At 39.2% G+C, this 17,109-nt stretch overlaps 1 protein-coding gene across 1 annotated transcript in view; it reads left to right on the forward strand.

The window, feature by feature from the left end:
• The window catches only part of LOC306985998 (uncharacterized protein), a 49,599-nt gene extending 34,937 nt beyond the window's left edge, over positions 1-14,662 (forward strand). Inside the window, exons 11-13 of the mRNA XM_079588830.1 lie at positions 9,611-9,749; positions 12,091-12,117; positions 12,243-14,662. Coding sequence (XP_079444956.1) covers positions 9,611-9,749; positions 12,091-12,117; positions 12,243-12,790 — 714 coding nt within the window. The 3' untranslated portion in view covers positions 12,791-14,662. The remainder of the gene's footprint in view (positions 1-9,610; positions 9,750-12,090; positions 12,118-12,242) is intronic.
• Positions 14,663-17,109: the final 2,447 nt, after the last annotated feature.

Raw genomic sequence — 17,109 nt, forward strand, 5'->3', positions numbered from 1 at the left:
ATCTTTGATTTTTCCCCATTTAAATGGACAAAATGGTAACGGTCTGATAGGTACGATCTAAGCCAGCTTAATGCCTGTCCCTGAACACCAGTGTAATTTTGAAGTCGATCTAAGAGTATTTTATGATCTATAGTGTCAAACGCAGCACTAAGATCGAGTAAAACTAGTATTGAGATACAGCCTTGGTCAGAAGCTAAAAGTAAATCATTTGTAATTTTAACCAGCGCAGTTTCTGTGCTATGATGTGGCCTGAATCCTGACTGAAACTTTTCATAGATATCGTTTTCTTGCAAGAAAGAGCACAATTGAGCGGACACAACTTTTTCTAGTATTTTAGACATAAATGGAAGATTTGAAATGGGTCTGTAATTTGCTAGGTTATTTGGATCTAATTGTGGTTTCTTAATAAGAGGTTTTATAACTGCCAGCTTGAATGTTTTTGGAACATGTCCTAAAGATAGAGACGAGTTAATAATATTGAGAAGAGGCTCTTCCACTACAGGTAACACTTCTTTCAGTAGTTTAGTGGGTATTGGATCTAATAAACATGTTGTTGGTTTAGATGCAGTGATAAGTTTATTTAGCTCTTCCTGTCCTATAGTTGTAAAGCGCTGTAGTTGTTCTTGAGGGGCGATAATTGAGGCTGAATCATAAGACGCTGTCAAAGATTGTACATTTACAATTGTGTTTCTGATGCTTTCTATTTTCTCAGTGAAGAAATTCATGAAATCATTACTATTAAAATGTAACGGAATATTTTGTTCAGGTGATGTCTGTTTATTTGTTAATCTAGCCACAGTGTTAAATAAAAACCTTGGATTGTTTTGGTTATTTTCTATTAGTTTGCGGAGATGCTCAGCCCTGGCTGCTTTTAGAGCCTTTTTATAACGTGACATACTGTCTTTCCACGCGATTCTAAAGACCTCTAAATTAGTTTGTTTCCATTTGCGCTCTAAGTTACGAGTTTCTCTCTTGATAACATGCGTAGCACTGTTGTACCATGGTGCTTTAGTTTTCTCTCTAACCTTTTTTAATCTAATTGGTGCAACAGTTTCTAATGTACTAGAGAAAATGGTGCTCATACTGCTAGTCATTTCCTCTAGTTCCTCTGTTTGTTTGGGTTCACTGAGGAGCGGAGATAGATCAGGTAAGCTATTCAAGAATCTATCTATAGTGGTTGGAAGGATTGTTCTGCCTGGTCGATAACGTGGCGCAACATGACACATTTCAGCCGTACGTAGTATGCAAGTTACCATGTAATGATCAGTGACATCATCACTTTGCGGTATAATATCTATATCGGTTGGATCGGTTCCATATGATATAATTAAATCGAGTGTATGATTAAGACGATGAGTGGGACCACTAACGTTTTGCTTGACCCCAAAGGAGTTTAATAAATCTGTAAACGCAGCTCCTAACGCATCATTTGTGTTATCAACGTGTATGTTGAAATCTCCAACAATTATTGCCTTATCGGCATTGACCAATAGATCTGAGAGAAAATCTGCAAACTCTTTTAGGAAATCAGCGTAAGGCCCTGGCGGCCTATATACGGTAGCCAAGGCTAGAGATAATAGGGATTTCTTTCTTACATCTAGGAGCGTAACATTTAGAACAAGTACTTCAAACGAATTAAACCTGTGGCCTGTTTTCTGAGTAACATTAAGAATATCTCTATAGATTGTTGCAACACCGCCGCCACGACCAATCAGACGGGGCTCATGCTTATAACAGTATCCTGGCGGAGTGGACTCATTAAGACCGAAATAATCATTTGGTTTAAGCCAGGTTTCAGTAAGGCAGAGTACATCAAAGCTATTATCAGTGACCATTTCATTTACAATAACCGCCTTAGGTGTAAGCGATCTAATGTTTAGAAGACCTAGCTTTAGAAATTGTTTTTGTTCACTAATATTGAGATTTTCTGGTTTAATCACAATTAGATTTTTCTTAGATCCTGCAGTAGATTTATTGTTTGGCCTCACTAAACGAGGAATAGACACAGTTTCTATATAGTGTTCTACACTGGTACTTATATCAATTAATTTGGGACAGCAAAGAATGTGATTTGGACTTTGACTTACTAGTCATATGGTGTGTAACGTCTTGGAGATGTTGTCAGACAGAACAGCCGCTCCGATTCTGCTGGGGTGCAGGCCATCAGCACGGTAGAGCCTAGGTCGCTCCCAAAACAGATTCCAATTATTTACAAAGAGCATAATAGTTAAGAGTGCTATAGGCCTGTAGGCCAGGGATTTGGGACAATGGGGGAAATTGTGATGGTCTGATTGGTCAGTTTTGAATGTCTCACCTGGGGGTTGGGCACATGGTCTGGAGAGATGACAAAACAGGACGGCAAATGTTCTTCGCTCTCTTGTGTTTGGATACTGAGCTGGTGTGGAGAGGGTCTCTCTCTCTCTCTCTCACCCTCTCTCTCTCTCTTTCTTTCTCTCTCTCTCTCTCTCTCTCTCTCTCTCTCTCCCTCCATCTTTCTCTCTCTCTTTCTTTCTTTCTCTCTCTCTCTTTATATTTCTCTCTCTCAGGTAACATTTTACATTTAAATGCTGGGTACAAATATTTAAATTCTCATTACATCCATGTTGTAACTATTTAAGTGTAAACATAACCTTATTGCACATTGAACTTTTATTTAATTCATGGAGTCAGATTAAAACGAGATAATTGCATATGAGAACCTGTGTCTTATTTAACCAAAATTCCTTTACAACGCTGGAAAGACTAGAACACGCGCTTCCTTACCGGCTATTTGGAAACCGGAAGTTGGGCCGAATAGCCGGCTTTTACATACTCAACCCTGGACACAGATTAGCGGAAACATTGATACAACATAATCTAGTAGATTAAATAATCTCAGGTAAATCTATCATGCCAATTACATAATTATGTCGAAGATAATAAATACAAAACAATACAAAATGCTCAGAAATAAAGAGTCAAATATGCATTCCTGACATGAAATATAAAGTTCATTATGTATAAAAGACCTTCAGCATTACGGGCTGATCAGACTACAGAATCACCCTGAGTCCAACATTTCTATAAATACTCAGACCGAAACAAAACATCCTCCAAATGGCACAAACTAACAATTGGAGTTTGCATTAATCAAGATCCCAGATTTGTGTAGTTTACACCTTATTGAGGAGAGAAGGTGATTTGGATGAAAGACACTGGTAAATGCCTCTCCCTCCACAGTAACCAAAGAATTACTCTCTAAACTCTGTAACTTGTAGCTTTTGGTCTATTTCTCTGGACTTGAGACCATTGTACCAATCACACGGAACATTGTATTTTTCATGCAATCATTCTGATTGAAGCGAAGGGATAAAATATAAAACCCTGTGTTACGGGCGGACGGACACCACCCTTAACATAAAGGAGAGACGCACACAGATCGACTCGTATAAAAATGTAGGGGTATTTATTAACAGAAAAGATATCAAATATTAGGTAGGTTAGGCTACTATAACCACAATCATACTGAAGCGGAACGTAGCCTACTGCCGGGTGGACGTCAGGACAGCAAATTGTCAGCTTGATTCCCAGGCTCTGTGTGCGCACTCCGGTGTGCTCTCAGTAGCCTGTTATAGCGCAAGCAGGCTGCGCTCAGGTGTGGCTCCTCTCTAATTAAGACACACACACACACTGCATGCACTCAAACACCTGTAGCAACAGACACCAAAGCTGGGGGACGTAACACCCCCACCCCAAAATGGTGACCTGTCGCCATATATTGAATATGACAACTCTCTTTCTGTTCTGTGTTCAGCTCACTGTTCGAACCAACCCAGACAATAGAGTTCCAGCTACACATAATCATTAGTACAGATAATATGTCAGCTGTTTGAGGGGGAGTTAAATGTGGTAAATGGTTTGCAATGTCCGACAGCATAACAGAGTTATTGAGTCGACCTTCAATCACACATCGCGACGGAGGAGTAACTTCGTCATCATCCTCTACTAGTGAAGAAAGTAACACTGAAGACTCGACTGGACCGGGTAAGTCAAGATTACGCAAGTCATTTTTAACACATTCACGCGTGAGATACGGTTTGAGCATGTTTACATGACAGACGCGAGAATGTCGTCGCCTATCTGGGGTTAAAATTACATAATCAAGGTCTGATATTTTCTTTTCCACAGTATATGGTCCTCTGAAGCGTGCCTGAAACAGAACCAGGCACGGGTAAGAGAACCAACACTTGGTCTCCTGGCTTAAACGAACGGGTTCTTTTCGATCATACCACGTTTTCATGTTATACTGAGTTTTTTCTAGATTCTCTCTAGCGAGTTCACGTGCCCTGTGTAGTCGGGAGTGAACCTCGCTTATAAACTGTATTACGCTATGAGACGTAGGGTTGCTCAACCACTGATCTTTAATGACACTTAAAGGCGTGCGAACGTTGTGACCAAACACTAGCTCGGCAGGGCTGAAGCCAGTTGATTCTTGTATAACTTCTCTAGAGGCCATAAGCATCCAAGGAACCGCATCTTCCCAGTCTGTACCCACTTCCAAACAGTACGCGCGCAGCATAGATTTTAGCGTCTGGTGGTAACGTTCAAGTGCACCTTGACTTTCCGGATGGAATGCACTAGAAAGGTGGTGCTTAATTTGGAGTGACTTCAGGACTTGAGAAAAGACACGCGAAGTAAAATTTGTTCCTTGGTCACTTTGAATGACTTTCGGTAGCCCCACAAAAGAAAAGAACTTTAATAAAGCCCTGCACACAATTCTAGCAGTGATCTTCCTCAGAGGAACTGCCTCAGGGAAGCGAGTCGCAGTACACATAATGGTTAATAAGTACTGATAACCACTTTTTGACCGCGGCAGAGGGCCGACGCAGTCAATAATTACCCTCTCAAAAGGCTCCCCCATGGCAGGTATAGGGTACAACGGTGCAGGTGGAATTATCTGGTTTGGTTTACCACTAACCTGACAGATATGGCACGTTTTACAATACTGCCGCACGTCGCGTTTCAGCCCAGGCCAGAAAAAGTGACGAAGAACACGGTTAAAGGTTTTAGTCACGCCTAAATGGCCAGAAACAGCATTATGCGCGACACTCAAAATAGCGCATCTGTTTTCAGATGGTATAACGATTTGCTCAATTTCATTCCACTCATTACCTCTCTGAGGTCTCCACCTCCGCATAAGCAAACCATCTCTGATGTAGTAGCTCGGGCTCTCGTTTGCACAATCTGAAACAGTTTGAACAGCATTAAAACATGAAACAAGAGTGGGGTCTTTTTGTTGAGCATTAATAAGTTTCTCTAATGACAACGACACATCTAATTGTTTTTTCTCTTTTGTCTCATTCATTACAGGCACATGCCTACTACGGCTCTGAGTATAAGTGGGTTCGCAGAGCCTCTCACACTCTGCAGGGTGAGCGACAAAACTGTCACTCAGATCGACGTCATCGGAAGGTATAGCATCCTGCAAGCTTTTAGTCTGCGACCTAGTGACGACACTAGCAGGAAAAACCTCAGGGAATTTTTGTGCACACTCATCGGCGCATTCTTGAGTGAGCGGCACCGACGTAACTTCAGGTGGGACATCACCACGGCTCCACACGTTTCCACCGGCTAGGTCATTGCCAAGAAGAAACGTGACACCGGGGATTGGTAAAGAGTCTTGCACGCCCACAACGACGTCACCACACACTAAACTTGAATCAAGATGGACGTAATGTAAGGGAACATCCAGAAAACCCATCTCGATTCCCCGAACAAGGACACTACTTCCAGTTGCAGTCTTTTCAGACAATGGTAATAAGCCGCGAAGGAGGAAAGACTGCGCAGCGCCTGTGTCTCGCAAGATGCGCACAGCCACAGCCTCCTCACCAGGCACAGATACGGTACCGTTTGTCATAAAGGGCTCGTACATGGACTGGGTTTTCTCCAACTTTAACTCTGCAGGAAGGACGGGCGGAATTTTCTTAGAAGAACTAACGAGACCCATTGGTTTTGTAGACTGTTTTTTCTTCAATATTAAACAATCTGCCACAACATGCCCAGGCTTTTTACAATAAAAACAGTGTCTGTCCTCTTGTTTTACTACACTCTTTTTCGCATCTACTTCAGTGGTCATAAAGGGGGTAACTTTCAAGCGAAAACGTTCTCTGGTGATGTTATGCGTCAAAACATATTCGTCAGCGAGTATAGCAGCTTCTGAAATGGACTTGGCTTTCTGCTCAGCTAAATAGGTCGCCACAGCAGGTGCCAGACAGGTCTTAAATTCTTCTAAAATAATTAATTCACGCAATTTCTCCTTATTATCAACCTGCTGTGATGAGCACCAACGATCAAACAAGGCTGCTTTATCTCGACCGAATTCAACAAAAGTTTGTCGCTCAGTTTTTTTTAAGTTCCTAAACTTCTGTCTATATACTTCAGGGATCAGCTGATAGCACCTCAAAACTGACGTTTTCACGATTTCATAATCACCGCTCTCCTCCACTGTTAGAGTCGAGTAAACCTCCTGCGCCTTCCCCACTAAAACGCATTGCAGGAGAAATGCCCACGCAGTTTTTGGCCAATTTAAATTGGTCGCGACACGTTCAAAGTGTGGAAAATATTTTTCCACATCTCTTTCCACAAAAGGTGGCACAAGTCGAATGTGGCGAGTGACATCAAATGAAGTAGGGTCAGAAGGAGCGACACCCTCCCTCTGAGCCTCGATTTCTAGCTTTCTTAATTGTAGTCGATTTTCAAGTTCATACTCACGTGCCTGCACTTGCATACGCTCACGCTCACGCTCAAACTCAATTTCTTTTTTTTTAATAGTCAACTCTCTCAACCGAATCTGCAGTTGTAATGCTTCTGTAGTCACGGGAGTTTGTTTCTCTACAGGCAAAATGCCCTGACTAACCAAAGCAGCTTGTAAGACGGCCTTGATTGTGTCTTTGGTACGCTTTTCAACAGAAGTGAGCTCAACTTTATAAGTTACAGCTAAATTTAATAACTGCTCTTTCGAAAATTTCAAAAGCAATTCATTAGATGGTTCTTTAATGAATGCTTCCTCTGTTGCCATTTTAACGCTAGCAGACGTTTAAAACGCGCACAATATCAAGTAATATATATTTTTAAACGCGAGAAAACGTTTAAAATACTCACTAAAGTCAAGTACAAATAATAATGAGGGAGAAGAAAAAAAAAAACTCACCAAAGCAGTTTCACTGCAACAAAGCTACAAGGTAGCTAATATCTAAAGTGGTCAAACAAAAAGCACAATAGGCTATAAACGACCACGTTTCTTTTTTATCCACCCACGAATTTAAACAATATGCTAGTGTAATTAGTACCAGCGCTCACTAAATAGGCGATATGCCACAATATTTCACAAGCTACAACTTAACTTAAAGGTATTCTGATAGGCAAAATGTTGTCCAACTACTCTAACTAATTATGAACAAATTAGATTAACAAAAATCCTTAATATCTACGCAATCTTCAGTGGCTTACTCAGCTCGAGGCATCTGGGTACCAAAATAAAATAAACTTTGACTAAACAAATGAACAGATCACCATAATTGCCCACCAGAAAACTCACCAAAATGTTGTAGCGTTCAGAAGTTCCGCAATTTAACACTAAAGTCCGATTTAAATCAAATATTGATCCCGGACGAGCCCCCACTATGTAACGGGCGGACGGACACCACCCTTAACATAAAGGAGAGACGCACACAGATCGACTCGTATAAAAATGTAGGGGTATTTATTAACAGAAAAGATATCAAATATTAGGTAGGTTAGGCTACTATAACCACAATCATACTGAAGCGGAACGTAGCCTACTGCCGGGTGGACGTCAGGACAGCAAATTGTCAGCTTGATTCCCAGGCTCTGTGTGCGCACTCCGGTGTGCTCTCAGTAGCCTGTTATATAGCGCAAGCAGGCTGCGCTCAGGTGTGGCTCATCTGTAATTAAGACACACACACACACTGCATGCACTCAAACACCTGTAGCAACAGACACCAAAGCTGGGGGACGTAACACCCTGTATTCTGCTGCCAGGCCATTAGATGGCGACGAAACACTATAGACTGAACACATAATACGCATGTGCATGACGTCATCGTCTTCAGAGATTTGCGTTTTTATCATTTACACGGAGACCGTTTTTTAAAACTTGTACTTGAGGCTGTTTACACGGAAACGATCTGAAGAGAAAACGCAAAAGTGGCGTTGCGTTATCACTTTTTATTCTGCGTTTAGACGAGCGTTATGGGGGGGAAATCTGCGTGCATATGGTGACGCAAAAGTGTGTGAGATTGGATGTAGTGTGCACTCCAGACGGCTAGGTGGCGATGTGAAGCACTGACAGTGAAAGAGACGCTGACACAGTTTTTAATGTTTAATACGGTAAAGCTGCTGCTTTAACCCTCGCTGCTCTTCGTGTCGCTAAAAAATGACAGAATTTTTTATTATTTTTTTGTCAATGAAATTAATGCTATATTTTAGTTTGATAATGTTTTGTTATTTTCCTGTACTGGCGCATGCCTGTGACGTAAACGCGTACGCGACGCCTTCACTGTCTTGCAGACTTTCGCGTTTTTACCCTTTAGACGGGAACGCGATGGTGGAGCGTTTTTAAGATTTCCACTCTGGAGGGGGGTTTCACTTTTTTGCGTTTTTAAGCCCCAAAAATGCCGTCACCGTGTAAACATCCGATAAAATATTTTTACGTTTTTACCCGTGAGCGTCCTCGTGTAAACAGGGCCTTACTCTTAATTACATTCTAGTTAGTCTCATTGGTAACTAATTATTTTATATAATATTTTTGTATTTTCCATTTTAGGTAAAGTTAATCATTTTGTTGTTTTTTGACATTTGTATAAAATTTATGCTTTAAATGTTTATAGTTTTTATTTCAGTTGTAGTTTCAGTAATTTTAGGACATCAAGTTACACTAAATGAAAAATTAGAAATGTTGCCGTCTTTGGATTATGGGGGAAACAGGGAAAAGTGTGTGTGTGTGTGTGTGTGTGTTTTCAGTAAACTAAAATAGCCCTCAGTCAGAAACCTCCACGTCTGCAGCTTTACACACACCACACTTTAGTTTTATTCCTGTCTATATTCTGAAGGTGTTTACTAAGGGGTTTCTTAATACATCATTCACCTGATTTATACAACATCTTATTCCTACAAACATGATGAAAAAAAAAAATTCTGTCTGTTTTTTCCCCTTCTGATTTATGGTGTGAAAAAAAAGATCGAAATCCAAAATCCCCTCAGTAAAAACCTTTAACTCTTAATATGTCAACAAAATCAAACAAGAACGTTGAACCTGGCTTTATTCAATATTTTAAGATTTAGATTTCTGTTCTGGATATTTAATCAAATCAGTGCATATTCAATTAGACAATGCTTCATTTGCATATTTAAATATTTCCGAAATGTTTTAATACAGAAAATATAAGCAATTCTTCATGTAATCAATCAACTAGAGGAAGAATGGTGATATCCATCCGTATCCATACAGAGGTTTTGCCTCAACTGTATTAGAAAGCTTGTGTGTAAAACATATTGAACTGCTTTAAAAAAATAATGATCATATTTACCAGTCTTCTCTCTCCTGCTGTAGATGAGCTCATCCCTGTACACTCGTCCACACACCAAGAACTGGACTGAGATCAGGATTGACTCTGATGTGAATGTGAACTCTCTGTGTAGAGCTCTGACTGAACTGAAGAAAACTCTTGATGAAAAACTCAGTCAAACTGGTATGTGAATATCAAATACAGTGTATAGATTTTATTGTTGTTATCAACTTAAATTATGTTTTTCAAGGAATATTATGAGATCACCACAATTATTTTGTCTCAGTCTGCAAAAGATCACAATGTTTGAAAAATATAATATAACATAAACTTGCCATGTCAGCATTACTGTCACGAACTGCTCCGAGACGAGGATCCAAATGCAGTATTTATTGATCAGGGAAATCCAAAGACGTAATCCAGGACAGGCAGGGTCAAACACAGGCACAGTCCATGCAGACACACACAACACGGGCAAAAGAGTAATCCACGGAGCGGGCAAGAAATCCAGAACCAGGGAGAAAGCTCAGAATTGCAGTGTAACACTAAACGAGACTTCACAGATAATGAAGGAGAAAGCCAGGCTTATATGGGGTGAGCTAAACAAGATGATGAGACACCGGTGAATGTGATCATGGATGAAGAGTCCGGGCAGGGAGTTATGGGAGATGTAGTTTGTGAGGGAATGACAATAGTCTGATTTGAAGCCCTCTGGTGGCCGTTACAATCACACATTTTTAAGATAAAATCACTTACTAAACGTAGTCTATGTACAGTTATATCCAAACCAGTTATTGCAGCATTACTTTATCTTACTTTAGAGACATGTAAGTGATATGATGTGACTATTCATGAACAAACACTAATACAAATCACTGTTAAAAAAAAGTTACACGCTGTAACACTTTACAATAATAATAATGATTATCTAAGCTATTCATTAATGATTGCCTCATTAGCAACTAATGAGGAGTCTGTCTGGTTAATATATTAGTTCAGATATGAATTGTTATTAATTAAATATGTAAGTGTGTATTAATTCCATAATACCTTATTTTATGAACTAATAGTGTTAATTAATTTGTTAATTACCACAATGAGCCAAAGCCTTATATTTCAACTTCCAGATAATACAGGTAAACTAATATGCATTAATACATTATTAATTACAGCATTAGTAGTGTGTCAATTACTGCAATGTTTTTGGAAACCAGTGTTTAATAAACAGCTTTTATAAACTCTAGTGATGGTCATTAATGATTAATTAATCATTAGCTAACAATCATTATGTTGTGACTTTACTTGTTGAGGACATCATTATTAACTCATCATCTAGTAATTGTAGTAATTGACACTCTACTAATGTTGTAATTAATAATGTATTAATGCATATTAGGCTCATTGTGGTAATTAACAAATTAATTAACACTATTAGTAAATAAAATAAGTGATTATGGAATTAATCCACAATTACATATTTAATTAATAACAATTCATATATGAACTAATATATTAACCAGACAGACTCTTCATTAGTTGCTAATGAGGCAATCATTAATGAATAGCTTAGATAATCATTAGTAATACATTAATTCTGTATTATCTGTGCATTAGTTAAGCATGAATTAATGCGTATTAGTGCATCCTTATTGTAAAGTGTTACCCATGCTACTTTAAAAAAACGATGGTAACAATATTACACATGATATTTTTGAGTAGTTTTTAAGGCTTGATTTCTTTAATGAAGTCTGCCAGAATAAATCATGTAAAACCTCCTAAATTATTTGATGTATCACACAATGAATTCAATATTTTCTTTGTGAAATGTGCTTTTTTAATTTAAGTTGACTCTTAAAAGTGTGTGATTTTTAGTGAACGGAAACGACCTGTTGGAATTGGACTTGTATTGTATTGACAGTGAGCCTGGTTTCTCCACTGGTTTTTCTTCTTCTCTGTCACTGATGGAGTTTTGGTTCATCGCCTTTGGCTTTTGCTTAGTTGGGGATATTTAATTTAATATTCAAGATCTGTCTGCATTGACAGCATTATATGAGAACTGAAGTGAGCTGGACGATGACATCACTGCTTACTCCAGAGCAGCTATATATATTAATTAACTAAATTAATAACTTTTTACAACAAAAATGATCCATCACTGAACTCACTTAATCTGGACTGTGACGCTATTTTCTTCTAGACACAAACTTTGTTGCATTATTTTCCTGTTATCTCTGTGAAGCCGCTTTGAAACATTCTGTAGTGTAAAAAGCGCTGTATAAATAAATGTGACTTGACGTTAAATATGTTGTAAACGACTGTATGCTGCTCAGCACAGCACAATAAACACACTACATAAAATAACACACTACATAAAATAACACTTCATTTCAATATTTACTTTCCATTTCCAGCCATATGCAAAGCATGCTGGGAACTAACAATGGTGTCTCTAAATAAAACTCACTGTTAACCTGAAATTATTGCTATAAATAATTCATCATTATATTGTCATCTGTGTCCACAGGGTTGAAGTTTGTGCAGAAGTTTGCAGGTACAGTGTGACTGATGCCATTTTCTTCAATACACTCACAACACATTGTTTATAATCTGTATTATATAGTGTACACATGAAAATGTTTGTTCTGAAGTTGATTGATAATGTCTGATCTCTCTCAGTGGATGTGACTCTGGATCCTGATACAGCGAATCCACATCTCATCCTGTCTGATGATGGAAAACAAGTCAGTGATGGAGACATTTGGCAGGACGTCCCAGAAAACCCAAAGAGATTTGAAGACTGTTGTGTTCTGGCAAAGCAGGGATTCAGTTCTGGGAGATTTTACTATGAGGTGCAGGTGAAGGGAAAGACTCAGTGGGATTTAGGAGTGGCCAGAGAATCCATTGACAGGAAGGAGGGGATCCCACTGACTCCTGAGGATGGATACTGGACTGTGACTCTGAGGAATGAGAATGAATATGATGCTTGTGATGATCCATTTGTCTCTTTATCTCTGAGAGTGAAACCTGAGAAGGTTGGTGTGTTTGTGGATTATGAGGAGGGTCTGGTCTCTTTTTATGACGTGGAGTCCAGATCTCATATCCACTCTTTCACTGGTCAGACTTTCACTGAGAAACTCTATCCATATTTCAGCCCATGCCGTAATGATGAAGGTAAAAACTCAAACCCACTGATCATCACTCCTGTCTCACCTTTACTGGATTAGAAAATGTAAATGAAAACCAAAAGAGATTTTGCACTAAACCACAATAGAGTAGATTTTACCATACATTTATAATAATACCGTAATAAACCACTTACTGTAAGTAATTTACAAACTATTAGTTTATAGTTAATTAACAGTTTACACTGTAGTTTGTACAGTGTTTAAGAGACTCGAGTCACAGATCATTTTATTATTTTTATTTTATATTTATTTCATAGTTCTCACTTTAGATTGTCACAGAAAAAGTTATTAATTAAATGTTTTAATCCAACCTTTATTGGACATTAATTACATTAAAATGTAAAATGTTTACAAACACACACACACACTCTCATTCACTCTCACACACTCTCACACACACACTCTCTCTCTCACACACACACACTCTCACTCACACACACACACTCTCGCACGCACGAGAGACACAATTATTCAAGTTCAGAAAGATGTTCTTTGTCTCAAAATAATTTTTATTATGCATTAGTAAATCAAGCCAGTGACTAAACTATCAACTTCACTTTGTTTCTCTTAGTAGCATGAACATAATCCGTTATTTAAACTGTGATTAAAATATATACAGAAAGCGGTCAAACAACGCTCCTTTTATAATCGCTGGAGCTGTCAATCAAACAGTGTTTATCTGGACACTTGCCAAAACTCCCGTTATGTAATCAATAACGCTGTTACTGCTCAACGAAACTCTTACATCGTGTTTGCATTGTTATTTATGGTGAAAAGCATTCGTGAAATGGCGTTGCAATGATGAGATCACTATTCTCTTGCCAATCACAGCAGTGGGCGTTTACACTGACGTCTCACAGCCAATCACAGCAGTGGGCGTTTACACTGGCGTCTCACAGCCAATCACAGCAGTGGGCGTTTACACTGACGTCTCACAGCCAATCACAGCAGTGGGCGTTTACACTGGCGTCTCACAGCCAATCACAGCAGTGGGCGTTTACACTGACGTCTCACAGCCAATCACAGCAGTGGCCGTTTACACTGACGTCTCACAGCCAATCACAGCAGTGGGCGTTTACACTGAGGTCTCACAGCCAATCACAGCAGTGGGCGTTTACACTGGCGTCTCACAGCCAATCACAGCAGTGGGCGTTTACACTGACGTCTCACAGCCAATCACAGCAGTGGGCGTTTACACTGGCGTCTCACAGCCAATCACAGCAGTGGGCGTTTACACTGACGTCTCACAGCCAATCACAGCAGTGGGCGTTTACACTGGTGTCTCACAGCCAATCACAGCAGTGGGCGTTTACACTGGCGTCTCACAGCCAATCACAGCAGTGGGCGTTTACACTGACGTCTCACAGCCAATCACAGCAGTGGGCGTTTACACTGGTGTCTCACAGCCAATCACAGCAGTGGGCGTTTACACTGGCGTCTCACAGCCAATCACAGCAGTGGGCGTTTACACTGGCGTCTCACAGCCAATCACAGCAGTGGGCGTTTACACTGGCGTCTCACAGCCAATCACAGCAGTGGGCGTTTACACTGACGTCTCACAGCCAATCACAGCAGTGGGCGTTTACACTGACGTCGCACAGCCAATCACAGCAGTGGGCGTTTACACTGACGTCTCACAGCCAATCACAGCAGTGGGCGTTTACACTGGCGTCTCACAGCCAATCACAGCAGTGGGCGGTTACACTGGCGTCTCACAGCCAATCACAGCAGTGGGCGTTTACACTGGCGTCTCACAGCCAATCACAGCAGTGGGCGTTTACACTGGCGTCTCACAGCCAATCACAGCAGTGGGCGTTTACACTGACGTCTCACACAGACACGCCTCTTCAAACAGAAATCAGAGGCTAAAATCAGGAAATAAAATGGCCATTTGTTTCTAAATTGTGACCATTTTTTTATGTAAAAATGATATTAACATTATAAGTGCACCTCAGTATAAAATAAAATAAAAATCCAGTTCATGACCCCTTTAATGTCTAATAAAGTTAGCACTTAATTTAATGACAATCTAAAGTGAGAACTATTTATGGTTAATAAGTTGTTAACAAAGCATTATCTAACTCTTTATATAATAGCGAATTAAACAATAACACTTTGTTAATTAAAGTGACAATGAATGAAGATCTCATTATTTAAATATAGTCTATTAATGTATATGAACTATAAATTGTTAATCAACTATAAACTAACAGTTTGCAAATGATTTGTAAATACTTTATTACTGTATACTTATTATACATTGTTACAGATTTTACTTACAATTATTAAATATATATATACAAGTGCAAAAAAACAAACTATAATCAAATATATTTCGTCACGGCTACATTTGAATGGCCAATTCATTACGAGTCTATATATTTCTAATCAACACAATAATTTGTTTGCTTTTCTATTTCATTTATACTTTGCTTTTCAAATATACTATGAAATTGACATATGATTTAATATTATATATGGTTATATTTGACATAATATACTGCATTTCCTGTAAAGGTGTTTCTACATGTTACTTTATAAGGAAATCTCTGAAGTCATTTTCTCTCTCTCCTCTCCAGCTGTAAACATTGAATTACTTGTGAAATATTGTGGATCTTGATTTATATTGTAATAACTGCATCATCTGAATAAAGACAAGTGTTCAATTCTAAAACTGATGTCGAGTAATAACCTAGAGTACTGTCTAACACTTGATGGCTGCTCTGTTAAGTCTTCGTCGTCGGTTAGGAACCTGGGTGTGCTCTTTGATACCAATCTTTCATTTGAAAGTCACGTGTCTAGTATCTGTAAAACCGCTTTCTTTCATCTTAAAAATATATCTAAATTACGTCATATGCTCTCAATGAATAATGCAGAACAATTAGTTCATGCGTTTATGACCTCAAGGCTAGATTATTGTAATGCTCTACTGGGTGGTTGCCCTGCACGCTTAATAAACAAACTACAGCTAGTTCAAAACGCAGCAGCTCGAGTTCTTACCAGAACCAGGAAGTATGACCATATTAGCCCCGTTCTGTCAACACTGCATTGGCTGCCTATTAAACATCGTATACATTTTAAAATATTGCTGATTACTTACAAAGCACTAAAGGGTTTAGCTCCGCAGTACTTGAGCGAGCTCTTAACGCATTATAGTCCTTCACGTCTACTGCGATCTCAAAACTCCGGCCAGTTAATAATACCTAGAATATCAAAATCGACTGCTGGCGGTAGATCCTTTTCCTATTTAGCACCAAAACTTTGGAACAGTCTTCCTACCATTGTCCGGGAAGCAGACACACTCTGTCAGTTCAAATCTAGACTAAAAACGCATCTTTTCGGCCTAGCATACACATAACACATTATAGACTTATATAACTCAATGTTAGGCTTCATAGATTAGAACAGCCGGGAACACTTCCCGTAAATCCTGATGTACTTGGTACATCATAAGAAGGATGGCGTCTACGCTAATATTAGTCTCTCTGTCTATCCCGAGGTTTACCGCTGTCCACCGGAACCAGGCCGTATCCAGATCTGATGAAGGACCAGCGCCAGGACACGACGACGACGCCGCTGACCTGAAGTGTCAACCAGTCTCTCCTCCTCTCCACTCTGACTTCAAACAACCGGAACTGGACAAATACTCTGATTCATTCTGAACTTCATACACTGTTCACTCATTGGCCAGAGGAGAACTGGCCCCCGACTGAGCCTGGGTTCTCCCAAGGTTTTTTTCTCCATTCTGTCCCTGATGGAGTTTTGGTTCCTTGCCGCTGTTGCCTTACCTTCTGGCTTGCTTAGTTGGGGACATTTAATATTCAACAATATTATAGATCTGCCTTCAAGGTGGACGATGATGAAATTGTTTTTTTATTATTCTCATGTTATCACTGTGAAGCTGCTTTGATACAATCTGTATTGTAAAAAGCGCTATATACATAAAGGTGACTTGACTTGAAGTATTTGTTTTTACAAGCTTAAGGTCAATTCTGTCATATTTATATAATCAAATATAATAGATAATATAGTATAACTGCTTATCAAGACCAAGAAACATCATTATTAGTGTCATTTCCCCCAAAAGAGACTGAATTACTGAACCTGTTAAATAGCAGATTCTGCATGATATTGTAAGTCAATCTACTCTGTCAAGTTAACATTAATGTAAAACATGCTTTTGTATATAATCTATAGCATAGGCTACATTCATACATTTATATTTGCTTTTATAGCCTTTCATTTGCACATTGATGGAAGGAGAACATGGGCAGGATGAGGATTAACATGTTTCTTTCTTAATAAAACAAGAAATAAATGGCAGATAATCAGCAGCCCTTCATTAATATATCATTCTT

Source organism: Phoxinus phoxinus (genome assembly GCF_949152265.1).
Source record: "Phoxinus phoxinus genome assembly, chromosome: 18".
Taxonomy (NCBI): Eukaryota; Metazoa; Chordata; class Actinopteri; order Cypriniformes; family Leuciscidae; genus Phoxinus; species Phoxinus phoxinus.